At 45.3% G+C, this 24,258-nt stretch overlaps 3 protein-coding genes across 3 annotated transcripts in view; 2 read left to right on the top strand and 1 right to left on the bottom strand.

The window, feature by feature from the left end:
* The window catches only part of MROH1 (maestro heat like repeat family member 1), a 176,801-nt gene extending 169,966 nt beyond the window's left edge, over positions 1 to 6,835 (top strand). The window contains exon 37 of the mRNA XM_074202153.1: positions 6,680 to 6,835. Coding sequence (XP_074058254.1) covers positions 6,680 to 6,835 — 156 coding nt within the window. The remainder of the gene's footprint in view (positions 1 to 6,679) is intronic.
* A 591-nt stretch (positions 6,836 to 7,426) lies between these two features.
* The window catches only part of BOP1 (BOP1 ribosomal biogenesis factor), a 64,841-nt gene continuing 48,009 nt past the window's right edge, over positions 7,427 to 24,258 (bottom strand). Inside the window, exons 4-16 of the mRNA XM_074203085.1 lie at positions 12,779 to 12,933; positions 12,466 to 12,583; positions 12,235 to 12,336; positions 11,847 to 12,059; positions 11,546 to 11,707; positions 11,118 to 11,198; positions 10,880 to 10,949; positions 10,557 to 10,689; positions 9,749 to 9,929; positions 9,334 to 9,622; positions 9,114 to 9,198; positions 7,884 to 7,991; positions 7,427 to 7,698 (exon numbers count right to left, since the gene is read on the bottom strand). Of these exons, the coding sequence (XP_074059186.1) occupies positions 7,545 to 7,698; positions 7,884 to 7,991; positions 9,114 to 9,198; positions 9,334 to 9,622; positions 9,749 to 9,929; positions 10,557 to 10,689; positions 10,880 to 10,949; positions 11,118 to 11,198; positions 11,546 to 11,707; positions 11,847 to 12,059; positions 12,235 to 12,336; positions 12,466 to 12,583; positions 12,779 to 12,933 (1,851 nt within the window). The 3' untranslated portion in view covers positions 7,427 to 7,544. The remainder of the gene's footprint in view (positions 7,699 to 7,883; positions 7,992 to 9,113; positions 9,199 to 9,333; positions 9,623 to 9,748; positions 9,930 to 10,556; positions 10,690 to 10,879; positions 10,950 to 11,117; positions 11,199 to 11,545; positions 11,708 to 11,846; positions 12,060 to 12,234; positions 12,337 to 12,465; positions 12,584 to 12,778; positions 12,934 to 24,258) is intronic.
* Positions 17,354 to 22,300, top strand: SCX (scleraxis bHLH transcription factor). Its single transcript, XM_074203084.1, has 2 exons — positions 17,354 to 18,201; positions 21,716 to 22,300. The coding sequence occupies exons 1-2, from the start codon at positions 17,647 to 17,649 to the stop codon at positions 21,752 to 21,754; spliced, it is 594 nt and encodes a 197-aa protein (XP_074059185.1). The 5' UTR covers positions 17,354 to 17,646; the 3' UTR covers positions 21,755 to 22,300.

Below are 24,258 nucleotides of genomic sequence, written 5' to 3'. Positions count from 1 at the left end.
GGCAAATGATAAAGAGGTATAAAAGCCAAACAGACAAATTTATGAAAAAAAATCAAAATCTGGAATTTGAGGGAGTTTTTTTGAAGAGTGGGGTAAGAGGGTTAAATCTGTATGATTACATATATGAGAGAAAGAAAAATCAGGATGACAACTTGGATTGGAATAGGGAGAGATTTGAGGGATAAGGACCCATGCCAGGGAGGTAGCAGTGACAGAGGAGAGAACGGGGCATATTCAAGAGATGTAACAAGTGAAATGGATCAGATTTGACCTAGACTAGATATGAGAGTGAGAAAGGGAAGAGTCAAGAATGATACCTTGGTTCTGAGCCAGGATTACTGGGAGGTTGGAAGAGCAGTAATAAGAACCATGGGAAGAGGAGAAAGATGACTTGTGTTTTGGACATATCTAAGATGATATCCAGTTAGTGATGTCTAGAGGACATTTGTGGGAGCAGACTAGAAATTGTGAAAAGTTTAAGGATGGACAATCAACCTGGGAATCCTCTGCATAGAGATAATTAAAAACATAGATGCTGTGAGATCACCAAATGAAATAGTATAGAGGGATGAGAGAAGAGGACCCAGTACAGAAACTTGGAGGACCTCCCCAGAGTTAGTGGATATGACCGGAGAAGCTATAGCGACAGGCAGGGAGAGATTAAGGAAAAGAAAACACTCTTTATAGGTTGCAGAATGCAAAGAGGTCAAGAAGTATGAGCACAGAGAGCAAAAACCATTAAATCTGATAATTGAAAAATCATTAGTAACTTTGGAGAGAACAGTTTCAAGTGTTTTGTAACCAGGCTACAAAGAGTTTCAAAGTAAGAGGAGAGAGGAAGCAGGGGCATCATAGACAGGCAGTAGGGCCTAGTAAGCACTTTTGAACAATGAGGTCAAGAGCCAGAGTGCAAAGAAGAGGAAAAGAAGAGAAAGTATTATAAGACTTAAGGGAAATGAGTTATAAGATAATTAGCAAGGTTAGATGGATCAAGTAGAGTTTTTAAGAATGGGGGAGACATGGGCATATTTGTAGGCAATGCAGAAGCAACTAATAGAACAGGAGAGATTATTTGTGAGAGTGGGTATGATAGAGGACACCATCTATTGGAGAAGGTGGCTTGTAATGAGATCACTTGTACATGTATAGGGGTTTACCTTGTCAAGAAAACAGGTTACCTCATCATGTGAGACAAGTGACAGAGGGAGAGAGTCAAAGGGCATCTTGAGTGATGTGAGATGAGGAACAGGGACAAAGAGGATGCCTCTGAGGATGGTCTGAGTATTTTTAGGGAAACATGAGCCAAGCTTCTCAGTTCAGAAGGTCAGGGGCAGGAGAGCTGTGGAAGGTTTGAGGAGACATAAAAAGTTTGGAAAAGCCACTGAAGAAAGTGAATCAGGTCAAAGGGTATGAGAGAAAGATTGGGTAGCTGGTGGTTTGGTGGAGATTTCCAGATCAGGAAGACCTGAGTTCAAATTTGGCCTAGCTGAGTGTCCCAAGTCAATTAACTGTTTATCTTGGCTCTCTCATCTATAAAATGACCTGAACAAGGAAATGGCAAAATCATTCAGCCAGGAAAACCCCAAACGGGTCTTGGAGAGTCAGACACGACTAAAACCAGTCAACAAGGATTCCCTTTCCATAGTGGGGCCCAGTCAAGGTTAATGGATCCAGGAAGCAGTTTCATGATTTTCTCTAGCTTTGTTCAGCAATGTGTATGTATGAGTGAAGGCAGAGGATGGTAGCAGCAATACGAGGCTGGGCTTTGGCACCCCAAGATCTTTGCCAGGCTAAAGGAGCAAAGAATTTGAGCAAGAGAATGGTGTAGTTTTGAAGTGGGTCACCGAGGTGTCAAGATAGGGAAGGAACAAGAAGAGGTGGAGGGGTTGGAAGAAGGACAAAAGGGCTTTGCCTTGGCCAGGCAGAGGCAGAAGTGGAGTGACATGAGATTTTGATCAGAGAAAGGAATTCGAGAGTTCATAAACAAGGCTGTGAAACCCTTGGGATGATGTCAAGATCAAGGGTGAGTTCATGGATCCTGCTCACTGCTGCATTCCAATAACTGGAGCATCTTCTGATCAGAATCGCGACCTACAACCAAGTCCTTATTTTTGTCTCAGCCTTCTCCCAGCCAGCCAGAATTAATGACACAACTTGACGATAATGCAACAATGACACCCAAAGTAGAACGAAAGTAAATAGAAAGGAATCTTTCAAATTTATTTATTTTCATCCATATCTACATGTATATAATTCCAAGTTACAACATTTCATTCCACCCTCCCTTCCCACCCCCCCTCTTCTCAGTAGGGAACAGTCTGGTTAGCATTTTACATGCATATTTTGTTAAACATGTTTACAAATTAGTAATTTTTGGCATGAGGAATTAGGATTAAGGGAAAGAGATACATAAGAGATAATTTATAATTCATCAGATTTGGAAAGGTTTTTTTTTTTTCCTGTGCGTTTTATTTTGTTTTTCTTCCTCTGGTTGGGGATAACATAGTTCATAACCAGTCAAATATAGTTGTTCTAGCTCTCTTGGCTGCTGAGAGGAGCTGCTTCCATCAAGGTTGTTCATCTCATAATGTTGTTGGTGTGTACATTGTTCTCTTGGTTCTACTCCCTTCACTCAGCATCAGATCCTGTAAATCATTCCATGCTTCTCTAGAATCCAACCATTTATGGTTTCTTATAGAACTATAATATTCCATAGTATTCACGTACCATAACTTGTTTAGCAATTCCCCAATTGATGGGCATCCCCTCAATTTCTAATTCTTTGCCACTACAAAAAGAGCTGCTATGAATATTTTAGAACATATGAGACTTTTCCCATTTTTTATGATTTCTTCTGGATATAGTCCTAGAATTGGAATTACTGGGTCAAAGGGTATGAACAGTTTTATTGCTCTTTGGGCATGGTTCCATATTACTCTCCAGAAAGGTTAGATCCAGTTACAACTCCACCAGCAATACATTAGTGTCCCAATCCTCCCACAACCTCTCCAACATTGATCATCTTCCCTTTTTTTTCCTCATCTGGGATAGTCTAATAGTTGTGAGATGATACCTCATTGTTGTTTTCATTTACATTTTTCTGGTGTTTTGGAGCATTTTTTCATGTGATTATATATAGCTTTACTTTCATTTGGAAATTGTTCATATCATTTGACCATCTATTAATTGGGGAATGACTTATGATCTTAGAAATTTGATGCAATTCTCTATATGTATTTTAGAAATGAGAACTTTATCAGAACTCCTGGTTGTGGAGATTGTTTCTCAGCTTTCTGCTTTCCTTTTCAAACTCTTTTTTTTTAAGGTTTTTTTGCAAGGCAAACGGGGCTAAGTGGCTTGCCCAAGGCCACACAGCTAGGTAATTAAGTGTCTGAGACCGGATTTGAACCCAGGGACTCCTGACTCCAAGGCCGGTGCTTTATCCACTACGCTACCTGGCCGCCCCTTTCTGCTTTCCTTTTAATTTTGGCAACATTGATTTTATTAGTGCAAAAACTTTTTAAGTTAATATAGTCAAAATCATTCATTTTGCACTAATAAAATCAATGCTGCCAAAATCTGCTCTGATTCTTATTTGGTCATAAAATTTATCCCTTTTCCATAGATCAGATAGAGTAATTTGGGGTCTATTAATTTATCTATGGTATCTCTTTATCTAAATACTGTACCCATTTTTGAACTTATTTTGGTATATGGTGTGAGATGTGGATCTATGCCTAGTTTTTGCCATACTATTTTCCAGCTTTCCCAAGGATTTTTGCCAGATAGTGAGTTCTTATCCCAGAGGCTGATGTCTGTGGGTTTGTCAAATAGTAGATTGTTGTAGTCATTTACTGTGACTTCTTTAGAATTTATCCTAATCCACTGATCCATTACTCTATTTCTTAACCAGTGCCAGGCTGTTTTGATGATTGCTGCTTTGTAGTATAGTTTTAGATCTGGTAGAGCTAGGTCACCTTCCTTTACATTTTTTTCCATCAGTTCCCTTACTATTCTTGCCCTTTTGTCGCTCCAGAAGAATTTTGTTATTACTTTTTCTAGCTTGACAAAGTAGTTACTTGGTAGTTTGATTGGTATAGCACTGAATAAGTAATTAATTTGGGTAGAATTTTCATTTTATATTAGCTTGACCTACCCATGAGCTTTTGATATTTTTCCAATTGTTTAGATCTGAGTTTATTTGGGTGAGAAGTGTTTTATAATTGTGTTCATACAGTTTCTGAGTTTGTTTTGGAAGGTAGATTCCTAAGTATTTAATGTTGTCTACAGTTATTTATTTTTTTAGGTTTTTGCAAGGCAAATGGGGTTAAGTGGCTTGCCCACTTAAGTGTCTGAGGTCACATTTGAACTCAGGTCCTCCTGACTCCAGGGCCAGTGTTATATCCACTGCGCCACCTAGCTGCCCCTATGTCTACAGTTATTTTAAATGAAATTTCCCTTTCTCTTGCTCTTGGGCTTTGTTGTTCATATATAGAAATGTTGATTATTTATGTGGGTTTATTTTGTATCCTGTTACTTTGCTGAATTTGTTAATTATTTCAAGGAGTTTTAAAGATGATTTTCTCGGGTTCTCTAAGCATATCATCATATCATCTACAAAGAGTGAAGGCTTTGCCTCCTCATGGCCAATTCTGATTCTTTCAATTTCTTTTTCATCTCTTATTGCTACTGCTAGCATTTCTAATACTGTATTGAATAGTAATGGTGATAATGGGCATCCTTGTTTCATCCCTGAATTTATTGGAAGTGCTCTGAGTTTATTCCCATTAAATACAATATTTGTTGATGGTTTTAGATAGATACTATTTATTATTTTAAGAAAAACTTCATTTGTTCCTAAACTTTCTAGTGTTTTTAATAGGAATGGATGTTGTATTTTATCAAAGGCTTTTTCAGCATCTATTGAGATAGTCATATGATTTCTGTTAGTTTTGCTATTGATATGTTTAATTATGTCGAGTGTTTTCCTAATGTTGAACCATCCCTTCCTTCCTGGTATCCAACCTGATCATGGTGTATTATCCTGGTAATAACTTGCTGTAGTCTAAAACTTTAATATTTTTGCATCAATATTCATTACAGAGATTAGTCTATAATTTTCTTTGTTTTGTTTCTTCCTGGTTTAGGTATCAGCACCATGTTGTTGTCATAAAAGGAATTTGGCAGAACTTCTTCCCCTTCTATTTTTTTAAAATAGTTTATGTAGAATAGGAATTAATTGTTCCTTAAATGTTTGGAAGAATTCACTTGTAAATCCATCTGGACCGGGAGACTTTTTCTTAGGGAGTATATTAATGGTTTCTTCAATTTCTTTTTCTGAAATGGAGTTATTTAAGTAAAGGAATTTTTAAAAGCAGTAGACACCACCTGCTTCCCCAACTGCTTTCTCCTCCAGCTCCGTCCCTGGAGAACCCAGCTCTCCCTTGCCTCTATTCACTGCACTGGCTTCTTTACACTGAAGGTAGATGATGGGCTTAGAGTCCACAGCAGTGATGCGCAGGAACCAGAGCAATGATCCCTGAAACTCTAGGCTTCATTCTCACACCATCTTGACACAATGCCAGGCTGGATAGGAAGGTACATGAAGGTAATAGAGATGACAAAGCTGCTTCTTTTGTTTCTTATTTGTATTCTTTGCCAAGGAGGTTGACCTTTGTCCAAGAAGTGATAAAATAAAAATGATTCAAAGTGACATAAGGTAAGAAGTAATGAGAGCCTCTCGCTGCCCTGGATAAATGACCATCACTTGAGACACCCTCTTGATACAGACATGCCACCTCCTTGAGTACTGAAAGAACTGTTCAGTGTGACTTGCAGTGAGAGTTGAGAGATCAAGGAGAATAGAAAGACCTACAAGACTAGGCTAAAGTAAAGGAGAGATACTTGGAAGAGAGCATCCTGCAAGCTGTAGGCCAGTGAGCTTGATTGATTCCTGGGTTTATTCTAGAAGTAATCATTGAAAAGAAAGTTAGAGTACATGATGAAAAAGACAGTGATTCCCAAGGGACAGCATGGTTTCTTCAAGAACAGGCCGTGCCAGAGTAGGAAACCAGAAGATCAGGGAAATGCTGTACATAGAGTTTATTTAGATTTTAGCACAGTTTTTATATAAAACTATGGATTCTTACCTTTTTTCCCAACAAATCTGTTTGGCAGTATAGTGAAGCCTATGAATTTCTTCTCAGAATAATGTTTTTAAATGCACAGAATAATATACATAGAATTAGGTATAATTTGCAAAGGAGACAATTGCATTGAAATAGCTATCCTTTATAGAGAATTCATGCACCCCTGATCACTACTTAACTTTGGGTTTTTTGAGTTGTGTTTTAAGGGTAAGAGCTATCTGAAAATAGAATGGATTGGGGCTACCAGGTGGTATGATGGATAGAGCACCCGCCCTGGAGTCAAGATGACCTGAGTTCAAATGCAGCCTCAGGTACTAGATATTTATTTAGTCATGTGAACTTGGGCAAGTCACTTAACCCCATTGCCTGACCAAAACAAAGAAAAATATAGAATGGGTTGCTTCAGGAGATATTGAGTTCCCATCAATTGAAGTATTCAGAGACAGAGATAGAAATTAACCAAAGATGACTTCTCAGATCCTTTTCAGAGCTGAGATTTCATAGCTCTTTGATTCTGATCTGTTTTTCAGCTGCTAAGCAGCAATGTGGTGAATGATCTAATCCTCCTTGATTCCCTGTTGGACAACACATTGAGTAGGCAGAAGGATGTGTGCACAAATGTACGCAGGTTGGTACTTCACACACACACACACACACACACACACACACACACACACACTTTGTAAACCTTGAATTACTTACTATATAAATACTTGGTATTATCCTCTTGAAGTCCCTTATAGCACTGATATTGTAGAAAAAGTGACTAGACTGGCTAAATAATAGTTCTTAATTTGGGGTTCATAGACTGCTAAGGAGTGAGTGAATAGGTTCACAGAATCTCTAAATTTGGAAGGTAAAAAAAATAGATCTTTATTTCAATAATTCTTTTCCTTTGCAATCTTATATATTTTATTTATTGAAAAAAAATATTTCTGAGAAGAGGCTAAAAGGCTTCATCAGACTACCAAAGGGGTCCATGACAAGTAAAGAACTCCTACATTAGAGGATGAAAGCCCTTTCCAACAATGAGATTCTATTTTGTATGTACTAAGAGGCAGAAGACTGGGTAGAATACAAAGAAATTGGCCTTCTAAGCACTCTGACTTGTTTTTTCCCTTTCTTGAAAATTCCTTTCTCTGAGACCATGGGCAGGGAACCTTGAACTCAAGGGCCATATTGGTCCAGAGCTGCCAAGGCAACCAGACAGGATTCGAAATTCAATATATCTAGGAGCCTTTTAGGGGTGAATTGTCTGACCAAATATAATAGGTGAATAAAATCATAAATATCCAAATGGCCCCTGACAGAAAAAATTTCCCTATTCCTGTCCTAGACAGAGGTAAGGCCAATAGCAAGAAATGTCCCTTTAAATCCCACTCCACCCTGTCCTCCCTAGGTGAAGAGTCGAAGTTTGCCATCTGCTCCTGAGGAGAAGAGCCAGGGCTGGGTGGGGTGGAAGCTCACATCCAGTACCCCAAGGTCTCTGTTTATTGTGTGGCCTTTGAGAACTTTCACTGGCACCAACAGCGGGTTCTGTAGGAGATCACTGGAAAGAAAGAGAAGGGACATCAGGGCCTGTTACTGGGGCAGATCACTTGGAGGGATGAAAGACAGCCAGATGGATGAAGGATTGTATTCTCTGGAGGCTGATAAAGATAGGGGAGTGGGAAGACATGAAGGGGTGGGGGGAGATTGGGGGGGGGGGGATCTGGCAAAGGGATTAATACTTACTTGTAAACCATGCCATGGCAGACAATAACACTGCCATCATCAGATCCAGAGGCAAAGAGTGGGTACCTTGGATGGAAAGCAACAGCCCTGAGGGCCTTCTTGTGGTGCCTGTAAGATCCAGGTTAGAGGGAAATCACTAAAGGGTAGGTGGAGGTACATTTTAATGTGTATCCCCAAAGCTGCCTCACCTTAGCACTATGGTGTATGTGAATACACTAGCTGACCTTCAGTTCCTCAATTTTTCCCTACTTCCTTGACCCACCAGCTTCTTCACTAGCTTGATTTTTCCTTCAACTTTGTCCTCTTCTTTTGTCCCTCCTGACCCTCTTGTTAGTCTCATCCTGATAACCTCCTACTTTCCACTTCTACTTTGAAACTGGAGAGAATCATTAATCTGTGCTGCCTAGGTCCACTGCAAATCAAAGTAGGTAACCTCAAATGGCCTTCATTCCTTCAGACAATCCATTTAACAATCTTTTATCAACTATCCAATGTTCTATTCTCTTGAGCACCTAACTATACTTCTTCTCTCCCCCCCTCACCAGCAAATAACCTCTTCCTGCTCTCCTGAGAGTGACACCAGCCATCTTTGTGTCCTCCAATCTTAATTAACAGAAACCAAGAATCTCATACGGCTTGCATTTTTAAAAATTTAATAAATTCAACATCATTTTCAAAGCTGTCCTATTTGTCTGTTTCTCTTCTGAAACTCCTTCCTTTTCTCTCCTGTGTGTTTTTTAATCTATTTGGTTTAAAAGAAATGTTTCCCCCAATTCAGTTTTATTTCATTTTCAATCTGTGCATTTTTTAAAAAGCCACAATGACTCTTCTTTCTGGGTTTTCTTGGGGGTGGGGTGGAGGTGGGAGTGAGTAATTCCTATTATTAATCTCCCTCTCTTATCTTTAATCCCTCCTTTTTAATTGGATCCTTGTCTGTTGAGGACTCCTCTCTCTTTTCCTCTGAAACTTGGACCGAGGAATCTCTTCTTCCATGAAGCATCATTCCTGGCCTCTGAATTGTGGTTCTGTTTCCTACTAGCTCTACCTTAAGCAACTCACTTGACTACTCTGGGCTTCAGTTTGTCACATCTATAAACAAAAGAGCTGGACTAGACACCAATTCCTGTTCCTAAGATCTTTTATCTGTGATGAAGCCTTTTTCCTTGATCAGATAACAAACTTCTTAAAAGCAAGATTTGTTCATTCATTAGCTCTCTAGCACCCTCTTACCTTAGTACTTTGTAGGGTTTGGTTGAAAGGTCAAGGTCGAACCAGATCAGTTTACTATCGTAGCTGCCACAGATTACATTGTCTCCTGTGTGGGTAGGAAGGGGAATTATGGGGCTAGGTGACCCAGAGTCCCCAACTTCCCCTCAGTTTTCTCTAAGAGTATTGGGGGGGGGGAAGAAGGGATTTGAGGTCAGGCCATTCCTCAGGCCTGTCCTCTTACCTTGGGGGTGTACAGCCAGACTAGACACCCATTTGCAGTTAGGCATTAATTTCTTTGTGAGTTCCTGGCGAAGCAGATGGTAGAGACGGAGGCTGCGCTGAGAAGCCACAAAGAGGAAGGGTCGAGATGGGTGGAAGGCCACACACTGCACCTGACCATGGCTTCGACGGAAAGGACTTTGGCTGCGCCGACGGCTCACTTGGTGCATCAACACCTGTGTGTGCTCAGCAGCTTCCACCACAGTAGCCAAGTAATCTCCACGGCCATGCCAGGTTACTTGCTTCACTGGCTGGAGAGAAAGGGAAGGAAAGAGGATGAGATTGAAAGAAGACTAGCTCTGATGGCTTCAGCCCACTGCACTTTGCTGCATAGCGTTCTCTCTTATCTAGCCCCATTTTCCCAAGTATCTTGTTACCTTGTTATGATGGATTCTCAGCCTAAGGCCGTGCTCATGCTCTTCGGCTGAAGCCTCCTGCCACTCCACAGGCTGCCCTGCAGGCTCCTCAGGGGGCGAGAATGCGCTCAGCAACTGGTCTGTGCTGCTTGTCACCGACAGGTCCCCTAGACCTGGATTCAACAGCAGCACTGACTCTGCCCTTTGGGGACGCATGAACAGAGAGAGTCCTTTCAGGCTCTTCCCCCTGCAGCCCCACCAAGCCCTCACCATTCTCCTCTCAATGGCCCCCCAAGACAGAGACGTTACGAATAATTAATTTAGAGTACTTAATAAAAGTCTTTCCTCACCATAGCCCTATGAGGAACCACATGAGGATAACTGTCCACATTTTACAGATATGGCTAGTAAAGAGAGAGTCTGGAATCAAATCAAAGTCTCCTAAAACCAGTGTTACTTCCCATACTGCATCTTGAGAGGAGGAGGAAAAATTCTCTTCCTTCTAGGCTTAGTGGGAATTGTATGAACTGAGTCAACCAGATGTGAAGTAGTGGAAGTTAGGTCCACCTCAGGAAGCAGACTAAGAGGAAGAAGGGCAAGGGGGGACAGTTTTGAATGTGAGCTACACTGAGGCAATAATAAGAGGATAACACTGTGATCTGGATCAAATTCTGCTTTAGAGTGCACTCAACCTCTCTTAGTTTTTTCTGTGTGAAAAGGAGAACATTATACCTACTTGTGAAAAGTACTTTGTAAAGTCAGAAAGTGCTATAGCAATGTGAGGCTTTCCTAAGGGGGAGCCAGGCAAGAACAGACCCTGGTCACTCACACAGCCACAGCTACTAGACCGATGGTAGGGTTGGGATTCCAGGCGATGCTCTTCACCACTCCAGACACAGGAATCGTCTTCAGGCACCGCCCAGTGGTCACTTCCCACAGTCGTACTGAATGATCATCTGACCCTAAAGAAGCCAAGTCCCATCACCAGTGGGGTGCTTCCCCAGAGTCTTAGTCTAAGTGCAAGGAAAACTCTGGCCCCAAGAATGTGAGAAGCAGTCCCTGTAAAGCAGTATGCTTTTGGCAGCACCAAGAGCAGCCCAGCGAGGAGGACATGCCTCTTAGCATCTTCCTTTCTCTTCCCCTTGGACATACCTGAAACAAGCCAATGGCCACTGGGGGAAACACTGAAGCATCGTACCAAGTCAGTGTGGCCACTATACACCTGTAACAGGTGAGGAAGGAAGTGTTAAGTCCTAAGATTAGAGAAGAAAGTGAAGATCACTCAGACCTTGGGTCACCCCCACAGAAGGACTCCTCCTTACCTATATTATTATTCTGTATTCCACCCCCCCCAGTCCCACCCCCCCCATTCATCTCTGATCCCCATTACCAGGGATTGGGTAGTGGGAAATGGCTGCAGGTCCCGGGGTTTGGGAAGTTTGGGGATCAGGTCTTCAGGATCCACATTCACCTAGAACATAGAACATAGAGGCCTTTCGCACTCCAGCTTCAGGCTCACAGAATGTGTGACTTGGAGGTGAGAGGAAGAAGTATGGTCTCAGCACAAATAACCCTACCCTCTGTTTCAGTATGCATGATGTAAGGAATGGATTAGTGAGATATGTGTTGCTGACCCCAACCCAATAAACTCAGCCTCTTGAGCAATATTCACATTTTTCCCAACCCCAATAATCTTGATGTCATACAAGGCATGCATGCTCTAGTACTGAAAGCTGGAGGAAAAGGCTTTGATCCTACGTTACTTAAACCCCCACCCCTCAACTTCAGCTTGCCACATTCAAGTGCTCCCAACCACACCCTCATCTTGCGCTGGCGAGGGCAGAGGTAAAGGTCAAGGCAACGTTCAAAGCGCTCATGGATGAAGCGGCCGTATGAGGGCACTGCCCTTAGGCATTGAAACTGCTGAGGCAAGAAGTTCAACTTCCTTTCACCAGGCTCTTGCTGTTCCCAGGCCAATCGCTGTAGGCAGAAAATCAGTAAGAATTAGGGGAAAGAAGAGATGATGGGAGGCAAAAGAATGAGAGTGCTTCCTGCTCCCTAAAAGCCTGATCCAGCTCCACCACCCCCCCCAACCTGCTCTAGAGTTCCTGCCTCTTACCTCTTCTTCACTGAGTAAATACTCAGGTGGGGGGTTATAGGATTCAGCATGGCCAGGCAGTGCGAGTTTTGGGGCAGGCACATGCATCTTGTGGCGCCCCAAGATGGCACTGGGGTCTTCTTGGGCCCACAGGTCATAGTACTGGGGAGTCAGGTCCTTTGGTCGTCGTGGCAAAATCCAGCCCATCTTAATGGCATGAACCATCCGGGAGACCTGGAAAGGCAGACAAAGTGTGAAGCAGTCCACAGGGTGGGAAACAGGGAACAAAGTGGTATATGGAGGAGGCATCTTGTGAGGAAAAAAGTGCTCAGGTATGGGAGAGGCCAAGGGCTGAAGGGCAAATGTATGGAAGGAGTCTATCACAAGAGGTTATAAGGGATGACTTCACCTTCTCCTTCTCAATGAGGGATGGGATAAAACTGCGTTTGTCAGCAGGACGGTTGGTCACTGGGTGGATCATCAGGCTCCCACTGAAGAAATCTATAGCTGGCTAGTAGCAGGAGAGACAGAGTGAGTTTTCACGAGTTCATGTTCCCTTCCCCCAAACCAAGGATCAAGCACTGTTAATGTTTCTGTTCCTCATTTTCCTCTTTCAATCCGCTCCTCCCAAGTCCCATACCTCATAGGGATCAAAACTGGAGTCTCCAAACTGGCCCTTCTGTAGTCGCTGTACCAGGGCCACTTGTTCATCTGTCAACCTTACATCCTGCCCTGTCATCTTGTCCTGTACTGTTCGCCTGTAAGAGAAGGATTAGAGAAAGGTGGGTCAAAGAGAGGCTGTAAGACCACCTAATACCTGATTCCATGCCCTGAGGACCACCTCCTAGCTCTAATATGATTCCCAAAAGAAAGCCAAGACTCCTCCTACTGGCCAATCACCCACCCCTCTTAGTGACATTACCCACAGTCACTGCCTTCAAAGTCCAACTGACCAGTAGTCAGGGTCATCCATCTTATCCAGGAAGTGATCAAGTTCATCTCGGCTACGTAGCGGTTTATAGATTCTTTTCCCATCGAGGTCATAGCCAATGTGGGGAAAATCCTCATACCATTCCAGAGGGACATTCCCTACTGTGTTCCGGATATCCTATGTAGGGGTTACAGGAGAAGGTAGAGATATCAGGTCAAAGGTAGGATAAGGCCACACACTGCCACTCCACTGGACCAAATATCTATTAGGGAGACTGTCCCATAGTCCCTGTGCCTGCATTCTATCTTCTAGGTTTGCCTGTCCCTCAGGAGTTGGAGAATTTGTCCATAGTTTGTTGCTATATAGTTTCTATATCTGAAAACCCCACTTCCCTATCCCTTACTCCCTCCTCTATTCAGACCCTCCCTCCATTTCACCACTCCCCCCCAAAAAACTTTGGATTTCTTGGCTATGGCCCTGGGAAGCCACAGCAGTGACCTCATTGCCCGCTTGCTCATTGCCCTGGCATGTGGGCCAAGTACCTGCTGCCAGGGCTGGGGGCATAGATCCAAGAGCCATTCACTACAGGGCGGAAGGGAAAGGGGATGGGAGGCATGGTGGGGAGACAGGCACAGGAAGACAAGTACTAACAATTTATCCTGCCCAGCTCTAATATCTCTGAGCTCCCAAGAGGGCAACATCCTTGCCCAATCAGAGTTCTTCCCAAGTGGGAATCCTGCAAGTTTCTTGATTATACCTCTGGTGGGCTGGCTGGTTGGCTGACTGGCACTGACCAAGGAAGAGGGAAATAGGGAACGCAGGTGTCTCTCACACCCAAGAAGGAGGTGTGAGTTCTCCCTTGGAATTGGGGATGGTCTGAGTCCAAGCCCCTCCTCCCTCACCATCTGGTCTCCATAAACACCCCTGAGGAACACACACCCCATGGGGCCAAAAGGACAGAGAACTAAAAGAAGGGAATAACACCTATGGGGGGGGAGAAGCCTTGAAATTATTATTTTTGTAACCATTTCAGACAAGACATCAGTTAGATTGTACTTTGCTAATTTCAAATATCTTTATAATAAAAACTATTTGTCTATTTACCCATCTATTTATCTATCTTTTTCTGTGTCTATCATCTATCAACTTTTCTGTGTCTATTTGAATTCCCTTCAACATTCATAGCCAATCCTGATTCCTAGTTATCTTGAGAAGAAAAGAGTTCCCCCAAAAGAACACCAAAATGGGTCCCAAAGATTGCTTTAAAACTAGAGACTGACTCTGTGAGAGAATCATGGCATGGGGAAAGGAGCCTGTCTCTTCTCTCTGCTTCCACTCTTCAGTAGCAGCAGAAGCTGTTCTTGGATATGGCCTCCTTTCCCTCCCCCCCTTCCCCAATCCTATTCTCTTCTCTGAGGATTCCGGGTGTGAGCTCAGCCTCTAAGGGCTGTCTCCCCCACCCCCACCCCATCTTCTCTCCTCTCCTTCGATGATCTGCCGTCACCACTTGCACCCTCCCCAATCCCCCCTTCCCGAAGTCTGGGAGCTGAGCTTGGCCAGAGTCAAAATTACATTCCGAGACGCACATTCCTGGCAGAAGCTCCCGCCAGCCACCACTACACTCACTGCTCCTCCCTAGTTAAAGGCATCCTTCCCCAGGCTCGGATACCAAAGCACTTCCTTCAACAGCCCAGCACATGTCAGGCAGAGAGGGGTGAAGGTGGATTGGGAGAATTAAAAAGGATCCTTTTAAGTGTTTGGTGGGGAGGGAGGGAGGGAGTCAAAGTAATGAGGAGACTTCAGTCAGAACCCTGAGGAAAGGAAAGGGTCAGGGTCATTCTGCCACTGGAGCTTAAGGGGTAAGGGAAAAGGACAGGGTCCAATTTTATTGACCTAGGACAATGTGTGGGTCCCTGCTTGGAACTTCCCGATCACCAGAGACAGATTATTTTATAGGTGCTACCCCACATGCAGTGCAGCACAGTGAATAGAGACAGCTGTCCTAAATTGGACATAGTGGCTGTAACTGCATGCAAGTCATTTAACCTCTGAATATCCTCAGACAACACTCTTAAGTAGAACAAGTACTGACCTGTAGAGGTAGGAAGTTCCTCGTCAAGAATTCCTAGCAAAATCACAGCTGGCCCCCTGAACTCTTAAAAACAAAATTTCCTTTATCAGGTTTCTTTTCCATCTTGTGTAGGTGTGTGACTCATATAGATACAGGTGTGTGTAGAAGGACACGTGTGTATACACATGTGAGAGAAATGGGTGTAACTGAGCCCCTAGGTGAGTGTATCACTGTGTAGACATGATTCCTCTAGGACTCTCAGGTTTACTTACTTTCTCTCTCTCTCTCTCTCTCTCTCTCTCTCTCTCTGCCACATTGGGAAACAACTCTATGAGGTGACAGATGATGAATCCACTAACTAGCACTTTGTAGATGCTTTGCATTTTACACAGCACTAAGTGCTGGAGAAAAACAAGGCCCAAGCCCAGAACCTGCCATCCAGAAGTTCTGGGGCATGAGACGACAAGTATGCACATCTGTGATCTCTGCTGTTTAAATGGGAGGGAACCATAGAGAGAAGGCCTAAGGATAGAAGAAAACCAGAAAAGGTCCCTTGCAGAAGGTCTAGAAGAGGCAGAGGTAAGGGGTGGGGGGGAAGAGGAGGGAAACAGCAGAGAGACAAAGGGAGGGGAGAAAAGTATGGAAGGGACACAGAATGCCAAAGAGAGGAGCCCACAGAGCTCATTGGGAGTACAAGCTCAGACAGAGACTTTAGAAAAATCCCAATGGAAGCTAAGGAGAGGATAGCCTTGAGGAGATGACCCAACAAGAGTTTAAGAGCCACAACTAGGACTATGGCTGTGGGACTGGAGAGAAGGGAACATAGAGATCCAAGGGCTTTTGTGAAGGTGGAATGAACAAATCTGTGACAGATTGGCTAGTGGGAATTGAGGGTGACAAGCCCCTCCTATCCAGATGACTAAGAAGATGGTGGTCCTCTCCAGTCACAGGGTTAGTCAAGATGTCCAAGAGGCAAGACTTCATAATTAGCTCAGGAGCTGGATAAAGGGATGGATATAGAAATCTGGGAATAATTTACCTAGGGATAGTAATTGAACTCATAGGACCTACTGAGACCACCAAATGGTAGTACAAACTCTTTACCACCCACTCCTACTTCATAGATGAGATGGAGAAAGATTAAGTAACTTGTTGAAGAAGGAAACTGAATCTAAGGTTGCTGACTCTGGCAGGAGTGGGAAATGTGAGAGAGACAAAAGTGTGTGTTTGTGTGTGTGTGTGTGTGTGTGTGTGTGTAAGTAACTGAAATGGAACACAAATCAGAGACTATCTGAAAAAATATATATGATGTCTGATTGAGGAACTGACACTATTATGAGAGCATGCCTCTGACTGAGAAGACTGAGATGGTATGTGTGAGAAACATCATCCATCTAGCTGTGTTACTGACACACTTTTCAAGTGACAGTGACTTAGAGATCGTATATATGTGAGAGGAGATTTGAGGGAGACCACCCATGTGTGGACAGAAACAGGATGTGTGTTAACTACTGGCCTGAAAGAGATGGTGTGTATGTGAGGGAAGGAATATGTAGTGTGCATGTATTATACATAAAAAGCACTGTCTCCTATCTAGCCCGCTTAAAAAATAAATTGTCCCCACCTCCAACTATGGGACCTTTAAAGAAAGAGGGAAACCCCTGGCCCTGAAGGAGTTAATACTCTGGCCATTCTTCATACAGCAGCTGGGTTAGTTTGGTCATGCTGGGGTGAGTGTGTGTGTTCAGTGGGGGGGAAGAAGGGGCAGAGAGAAGCAGGTCACTGATGTTATTTGACCCCCTTCTTCCCTCTCAATGGTGCTGAGAAGACGCTCATGGGATTCTTCCCTCACAGTTGCCCCAACACCTTTCTGCTCCTTAATACCCCTTATACCCATGTACTCAGCACCCGAGTCTCACTCCAGAACAGAAAGGAGGGACCCCAATCCTACTCCCCACTGTTAACAATGACCCAAAAAACCCTCCTCCAACTAGCACTCTGACCCTACCTACCATCTCTACAATAAACCAGAGGAATCAACTGTGCCCCCCAAAAATGGTTGGGGAAGATTTCCCCTTCTCCAGAACTGATCTAGAAGAATCCTTGCACACCAATTCTGAGTCAAAAGACTCTAACCCTATTGATAACCACATTAAGTCTTTCTCCCCCTACTTCTGCCTCCCCTTCCCCTCTAGGAAAGGTGCTCTGGCTGCCCCTGTGGCCCAAACTCCAAAGAGAATAAGAACTAGGCAGATGAGCTGTTCTATGGAGGTGCCAAAAGGGTGGCCCCTTTTCCACAAGGGAAAGCCCTGACTCTCTTCCACACAAACACACACCCTCAGGAGGGAGGGAGAAGGGGAGGCTGTGGTACTCTGAGGAGCCCCCTGAGCCAGTTCCAGGCAGTGGGAGGGAGCTGTGTGTGCTGTGGGGGAGGGGCCAGGCTGACCGCCCTGTGCTGAGCCGCTGGCGGATGCCGAGGCTATAAAGCCGCTGGCTCCTGCCACGCTCAGTCTTAAGATGCACATGTGTGCTGAGGAGACAGCAGCAGCAGCAGCAGCATCGGCGGCAGCAACAGCGGCGGCAGCTGCCACCAAAGCCTCGACCTCAGAGTCTGAGAGAACTCAGGCTCTACTCCTTCATCAGAGACCCCAAAAGAAGATACTACTGACCAGAAGAAGACACCTCCATCCTCTAAAGACCCAAAGGAGAGGGGCAAGAGGCATGAGCTGTGGCCAAAGTTGAGGGCCTGTGGCCAGTCCCCAATCCCAACCCTTAATCTCACTTGGCCTTCACACCCCCTCCCCACCCCCACCTTCAACATGTCCTTTGCCATGCTGCGCTCAGCCCCCCCCAGCCGATACCTCTACCCCGAGATCAGCATGTTGTCAGAGGACGATGAGAACGGGAGTGAGAGCTCGGGCTCAGATGAGAAGCCCTACCACCTGGATCCTGAGGGCTTTGGCCTCAAGGGCTCTAAGAGGCGAGCAGGAGGCAAGAAGGGGAGTGGTGGTGGGGGGCGTCTGAGCCGAGAGCCCCGGCAGAGGCACACGGCCAATGCTCGAGAGCGGGACCGCACCAACAGCGTCAACACTGCCTTTACTGCCTTGCGCACCCTCATCCCCACAGAGCCCGCAGACCGCAAACTGTCCAAGATCGAGACACTGAGGCTGGCGTCCAGCTACATCTCCCACCTGGGCAACGTGTTGCTGGTGGGTGAGGCCTGTGGAGATGGGCAGCCCTGCCATTCCACACCAGCTTTCTATCACCATGCTGGGGGAGCTAGTCCCCCACCCCCGCCTCCACCTCCCCGGGACAGCGAGAACTCCCAGCCCAAACAGATCTGCACCTTCTGCCTCAGCAACCAGAGAAAGTTGGTGAGTGGTAAATTTGCTCTGGAATTATATGCATGGGCTGTTTATGAGGGTGGTATGCTCAAAGTCTAGAGGAGAAAACCACGGTTTCCAGTTTTTTCCTGGGCCTGAGCTGGGGACCACAAGAATTTTTAGTTGGAGTAGGCTAGAAGTAGTCTCCCACCCAGAAGGTGCCCACCAGTGCTAGGCTGGGAAGGAGCTCAGCAAGGAAGCTCCTGAAGACCTCTCAAGGCAGGTATTGACCCTTCTCTCTTGTCTGAAGTGATAAAGTGACAACTCTGCTTGGTTCTACTCACATCTATTACGCTAAATTGTGACCTCTTCCTACCCCTTAGTCCCAGGGGCTTCCGGAGGAAGCGCGGCCTGAATCAGTTCCACAGAGATGGACAAAAACAGAGCAGAGACAGTCTCTCCTCTGCCTGGCCCCCTGATGCTGAGGGAGACAAATGAACAGAAGTATGACCATCATACACCAATGGCCCTTAGGCTGAGATGATCAGCTATGGATGTGGGGCTTGAGGGTGGGGTAATTCATCCCATTAATGCAACCCAGCTTCCTCGGAAGCTAAGGCCTAGGGGAGCCCATTAAATCCAAGCCAGCTGTGGCAGCTCCGGAGCTCTCTGGAACTCACCCTCCAGCAGGATTTGGGCTAAGGTGCTTCTACCTACCTAGAGGCCCTCTGATCCAACCCTAACCACTACCTCTGGTCCAACCTTACAATGACTCCTGCTCTTTTATAGCCCTTCTTCAGGGTCCCCACAAAACCAGCACTAGACTCTCAGGTCACTTCCCCAGCTCCTTTTGCTTTCTTGTCTCTGTTCATACATAATGTGCCTTAGCATTGGAAAAGCTTCTTCTCCTTTGCTAACATCCCTGATATACTACCAGCATAGCACAGACAAATCCCCATCCAAATTAGAATCCTATATCTCCCCTTCCTGCTAACCAGAACTATAAGGCTTGTGGGACAAGTTTATGGGCACCTACAATCTCCCCACAGTGAGTGCAGATGGTGGTATACACTCCCTGCATCCATACATTTCTCAGCCCAGTGGGAAGGAGAGAGGGAAAAATGGAAAAGAGGGGAGGGGGGGGAGAGAGAGGGAGAGAGAGAGAGAGAGAGAGAGAGAGAGAGAGAGAGAGAGAGAGAGAGAATAAGAATGCATATAAATGAAATCAGAGCTAAAAAGTAGGAAATTATGCCAAAGACCTACCAGGTCCAGCAGATAAAGAACTAGGAGAGAACAGGTATCAAGCCTCAAAGCTGTGTTCTTCTCTTCTCCTTCCAAGTCTACTCCAACTGGAAGTATGAAAAGATCAGAACCTCTTCTCTAAATCTAGCTTCTCTCACATTTCTTAGATGTGGAAGTTCCTAACATGAGACTCGAAGAGTATGCCCTTTATTCCCCAAACCACCTGTAATCCTACCCTAACCCCTTTTATTTCAAAAGCCTTGTCCCCAGAGAGAATGGGAGGGCACAGCCAAACTCCTGCCCAACATAAAACAAACTGGAAAGGAAGAGTCAGACTGGGAAGATTTTAGGAAAGAATGACACAGCTACTGAGATTCAACAACCAAATAAATTGAGAGACGTTCCTGAGTTCTTTCCCAACAAGGTAGACAGAACCAGGTGGTCTCATGAGAATTCTGTGGGAGGCCCCATTAATATGCTTCACTCATTAGAGTAAACAGTGCTGTGTACTGCGGAGCAGAAAGTCCAGGGGTCATCACAGAACACAGAGGAGAGAGTTGAAAGATGGCACAAATCTTTGGGGGAGATGAGGATTCAGGTTGGATATAGCCTGAGAGGGAGACATCTTCTAGGAAGGAGAGAAGATCTGTGGCTTAAGAGATTTAGAAACAGCTCTGATCCAGGATACTTACCTGATGAGGACTGGACAGACACAGGAAGGCAAGAGGGTGAGAGCCAAGACAGATCAAATTGGAGATGGATACAGAGTACTGCTGGGGACATGGGGAAAAAATGAGGATGGGCACCAGGGAGTTAGTTCCAAAAGGATATCAGGAAGAAGAACCCAACCTGAAACTTAAGGTTTTAGACTTAGAGTGCTAGTGACTGGCTGGCTCCACAGCAGCAAAGAGTGAGGAGGGAGAAATGGAGAGAGACCATAGCAGCAGGACCAGCAGGGGTGGGATCAGAATAGCCTAAGGGACAACAGAAGGCCTCTTGCTTTGGCTGGGCAGTACCAGTAAATGAATGACTGACCAGAGAATTTTGATCTACAGATCAATGAAGGAGAGAGAGGAAAGATAATGAAGAATGGAGTGTGAATGTTCCCAGTGACAGCCTGAGCAAACAGAAATAGCCAGAGGCAGGGGGATGCCAGAATAGCCAGGGGGGTACTTTTTTCCCCCTGGGGCACAGATTTTTAGTACCCCATCCTCCTCCTCCCTGGCAGTAACATCCTTTTGGATGCTCCTGTTCAGCTGCTTACTTATGGACAGGTTCCCTCTCTTTCTCCTACAACCAGAAAGAAAGAAGACCTTGCATTTTCCTCCTAACCTGAAGAGAGGGATGAAACTGTTCCACAATCCTACCTCAGGTATCAACAGCCAGGTCTATAAAAGGGGAAATAATCCAGGATCCAGGGAAGTATTCACTAGCTTGATTCACTACAGTGAGGAGAGACTGGTGGCCCTACCTGGGAAGTGACCAGCTATTTCCCATTCTTACTAATGATAAAGTAATTTGGGGCCCTGTGAACAAACAGGTCAAGTGAGGGATTTCAGGGACCCAAACTATTATGGACTGGGTCATGGAAGGGAGAGTAGGGGAGGAGCAGAGAAGAAAAGAGGAGAGGAAGGCAGAGCCATGGGACAAAGGGCTCAGGAAGCAGTTTGGAGGCTGAAAGAACAGCCTCCAGGGTCCTCACCTCACCCCCTTGCACTATCAGGGAGATGGGCCAGCCCCAGAGTCTAGTAATTTATGGTCCTTCCTGCACTTGGTGGTACCGGAAAGGCAAGGTGAGAGGGGAAAAAATACGAGGCGGGCTTTTCCCAATCCCCATTTCCTCTCCAGACAGCACGAGAGCGAGCTCCTGGGGCCCGAACATCTGGGAAATTTAATTTTACAATTTCTGTTCTGCAGCCCCCCTCCCACTCCAGTCTCCCCCTCCCCAAACTGTGGTAACGAGAGACGAGGCGGTCTGCATGGAAGGAGGCAGGGGGACTCAGGAAAAGTTTCCCCCTTACACCCCCCCCAAGCAGATCCAGCTAGGTGGGGGGGGAGGGGAACCAGGACCTGGTTCTCAAAGGGAATGAGAATATACTAGGCCTTTAGGGCAACCCCTCTCATCATGACCTGCCAACCCCATGATGAGGCCAGCCCAAGGGGAGGGCATTCCATCAGTCTGACCTAAGAACCATGGTTGATGTACATGTGGGGGTAGAAAAGCTCCCTTGGGGCATCCAAATCCCACCCATTCTTTGCAATATGTCTTTCTGTTATCCCCTTAGCCCCAATTTCCTAACGGTACTTTCCCTCTCCTTTCCAGAGTAAAGACCGGGACAGGAAGACTGCGATCAGGAGTTAGGAGACACTCCAGGAAGGGGGTGGGGAAGCAGAAGAAGGGGAGATGACAGCAGATGGAGACAAAGGAAAGAAAAAAGTCCTCTGAGTTATACACCTGCCCCTTGACCTCTGAATCCTCTGGGGACATGAGCCTCGGTGCTCTGTACTTTAGCTCATTGGATAAACCTCCCCCCCTGTCATGAAGCAGACACTGTACAGAATGGAAAAGGCCACTGTGTAGTGGATTAAAGGAAGACTGTGCCCTCTACCTCAGAATGAGGCCATCAGCCAGATCAGCTGTGCCTGGGAGAGGACAAAGGAAAAGAAGGAGGGGTGAGGAGGAGAGGACTGTTGGCATATACCCTCCCCACCTACTCCCTTAACCTAGAGTTAAGCCTTCTCTCCCTAAAGACCCCAGCCCTCAGGGCTTTCTGGTCACTGAAGAACTTTAAACTATTCTGAATTCTGACTTTCTGACTTGGTTTTCTTTCTGAATCAATACATGCTGGTGCTTCATGTCATTGATACAATAATATAAAGTCCAAGTTATTTGTATAATTAAAGTCATAGGGCCCAAGAACAGAGGTAGACCACTACTACCTCCATTCCACCAAGTTCCCCCTTAATCAGATTCAAAGGTCTAGGAAGTTTTCTGCCCCAAGGGAAATTCTAACCTAAGGAACCCCAAGCCTACTATCCCTCAGTCATTGGTCAGGAAGGATCCATTAAAGCTGAAAGGCTCAGCCCAAAATACAGCTGGAAGCCCCCTATAGACCCTAAAGTTATGGGAATGGAAGTGGGGGGGGTAGGGGGAGTGGGGGTGGGGGGAAACAACACAACTTCCCAAAGGCAGAAAGCACTAATTCTCAGAGTACTCTTTATTTTAATGGTCACTATGCCCCAGGCCAACTATCTGCACCAACAACCACCACACTCCTCAGACCACCAGGTAAGCGTTGGCCCTGCTGGGAAACAGAAGGCATCTTACAGAAAGAATGAGAACTTGAAGAAACAGACCAGGGATGCATACAGGTAAGGGAATGGAAAGCAGGGTTAAGAAGGAAGTTGCTGCAGAAAGAAACAAACAGGAAGAAACACAGAAAGGAGAGACAAGGAAATTAAAAAAAAAAAAGGATAGAGACAAGATAAGAATAAGAAAAGACACTGTAAGAAAGAAGGGCTATCACATTAAGGGATAGAGAAAATGAAATAGAATGAGAACCTCAGAGAACATGGCCAGGGGTGAGTAACAGAGTGCTAGGAACTAGCCAAGGAATTGGTAAAGCTAAAAACTTTAGACAATCTCCCAAAGGAAAACAAGATCCCAACCCTGGATGAAGATAAAAAGGGTTGGCTCACCTGTAAACTCCCTTCTCTAGGCTGTACTTTGCCTAGTAGCCCTGGAAAAGAGAAAATCTTTTCAGCCAAAATTCAACCTCTGGTGAGGGTAAAGTGGTGGCTAGCTATGAAGACTTGCCCTAGATAAGGTTAACCCTGGCAAATCTTTGTTCTGCCTGTCTCCCACCCCCAAACAGACACTAGGAAGCTTCCTTGCCCAGAGAAATATTCTTTCCCCATAGAATTGGGCCTGCAGGGAATGCAGAAGGGAAAGTAATACTATTTATTCCCCCTTCCCTAGCCTACACCCAGACAAGGTAGGGAAGAACCAGAGACAAGGAAGTGAAGGCTTTATTCAGACCTCAGGGTGGAGGTCTTTCCACCACAGTCCTAGTCCTAGAGACCTATTTGAAGAATATGCTTAAAAGGATGAGGATTCCCAGGTGAGTGGTGCTCAACAAAAGTCCCAGGTTCTAAGGAACAGAGAGAAAGCCCAAGTATCAGCCAAACAGAATTTCCAGTCAGAATCCCGAAATGGCAGGTCTTCCTTACCTCTTCTGCATCAGCAACCTGGACTAATGTGGAGTCAAGGTTTTCAGACTTAAAAATTGGAGAAATTATGGGTCTGAAAAGGTTCCTGCCTGGGCCAACACTCCAGCCCAGAAGCAGACAGGCTTCATTCCCTGACAGGGGAGAGAGAGGATTAAACAGATCAAGCCTTCAGGATGGTAGGGCAAGCAAGCTAGATGCAGAGTCAGGAGGAACACTCATAATAACTATAACACCTGGTATTTTAAGATTTGAAAAGTGATCAACCTCATAATTGTGGGTTAAAGTTGCTATCCCCAATGTAAATGAGAAAACTGAGGTTTTGAGTAGTTAAGTCCCCCAACCATGGATCACATAGCTAAGAAGTGTCTGAGGGGGGATTCAAACCCAGTCTTCATCTAAACTCATCCCACAGAAAAGCACATGGATGGGGATACCCCCCCACACACATAGAGACACACAAAATGTGTCCTAAAGTGGGTCTAGCTCAGGGCTACCCCAACATTCCCTGTCACTTGCTCTCAGCAGGCATCAACCTAAGGTGGGGCCTAGTTCTGTCACGGATCTGATCTACATTAGAGCTACAGCTCTGCAGCAATTTGAGATAGTCCCTATGTGGTACTTGATTCATTGCTGCCC

This window comes from Macrotis lagotis, chromosome X, assembly GCF_037893015.1.
Source record: "Macrotis lagotis isolate mMagLag1 chromosome X, bilby.v1.9.chrom.fasta, whole genome shotgun sequence".
NCBI lineage: Eukaryota > Metazoa > Chordata > Mammalia > Peramelemorphia > Peramelidae > Macrotis > Macrotis lagotis.
This window is presented reverse-complemented; position numbering and strand designations above follow the sequence as displayed.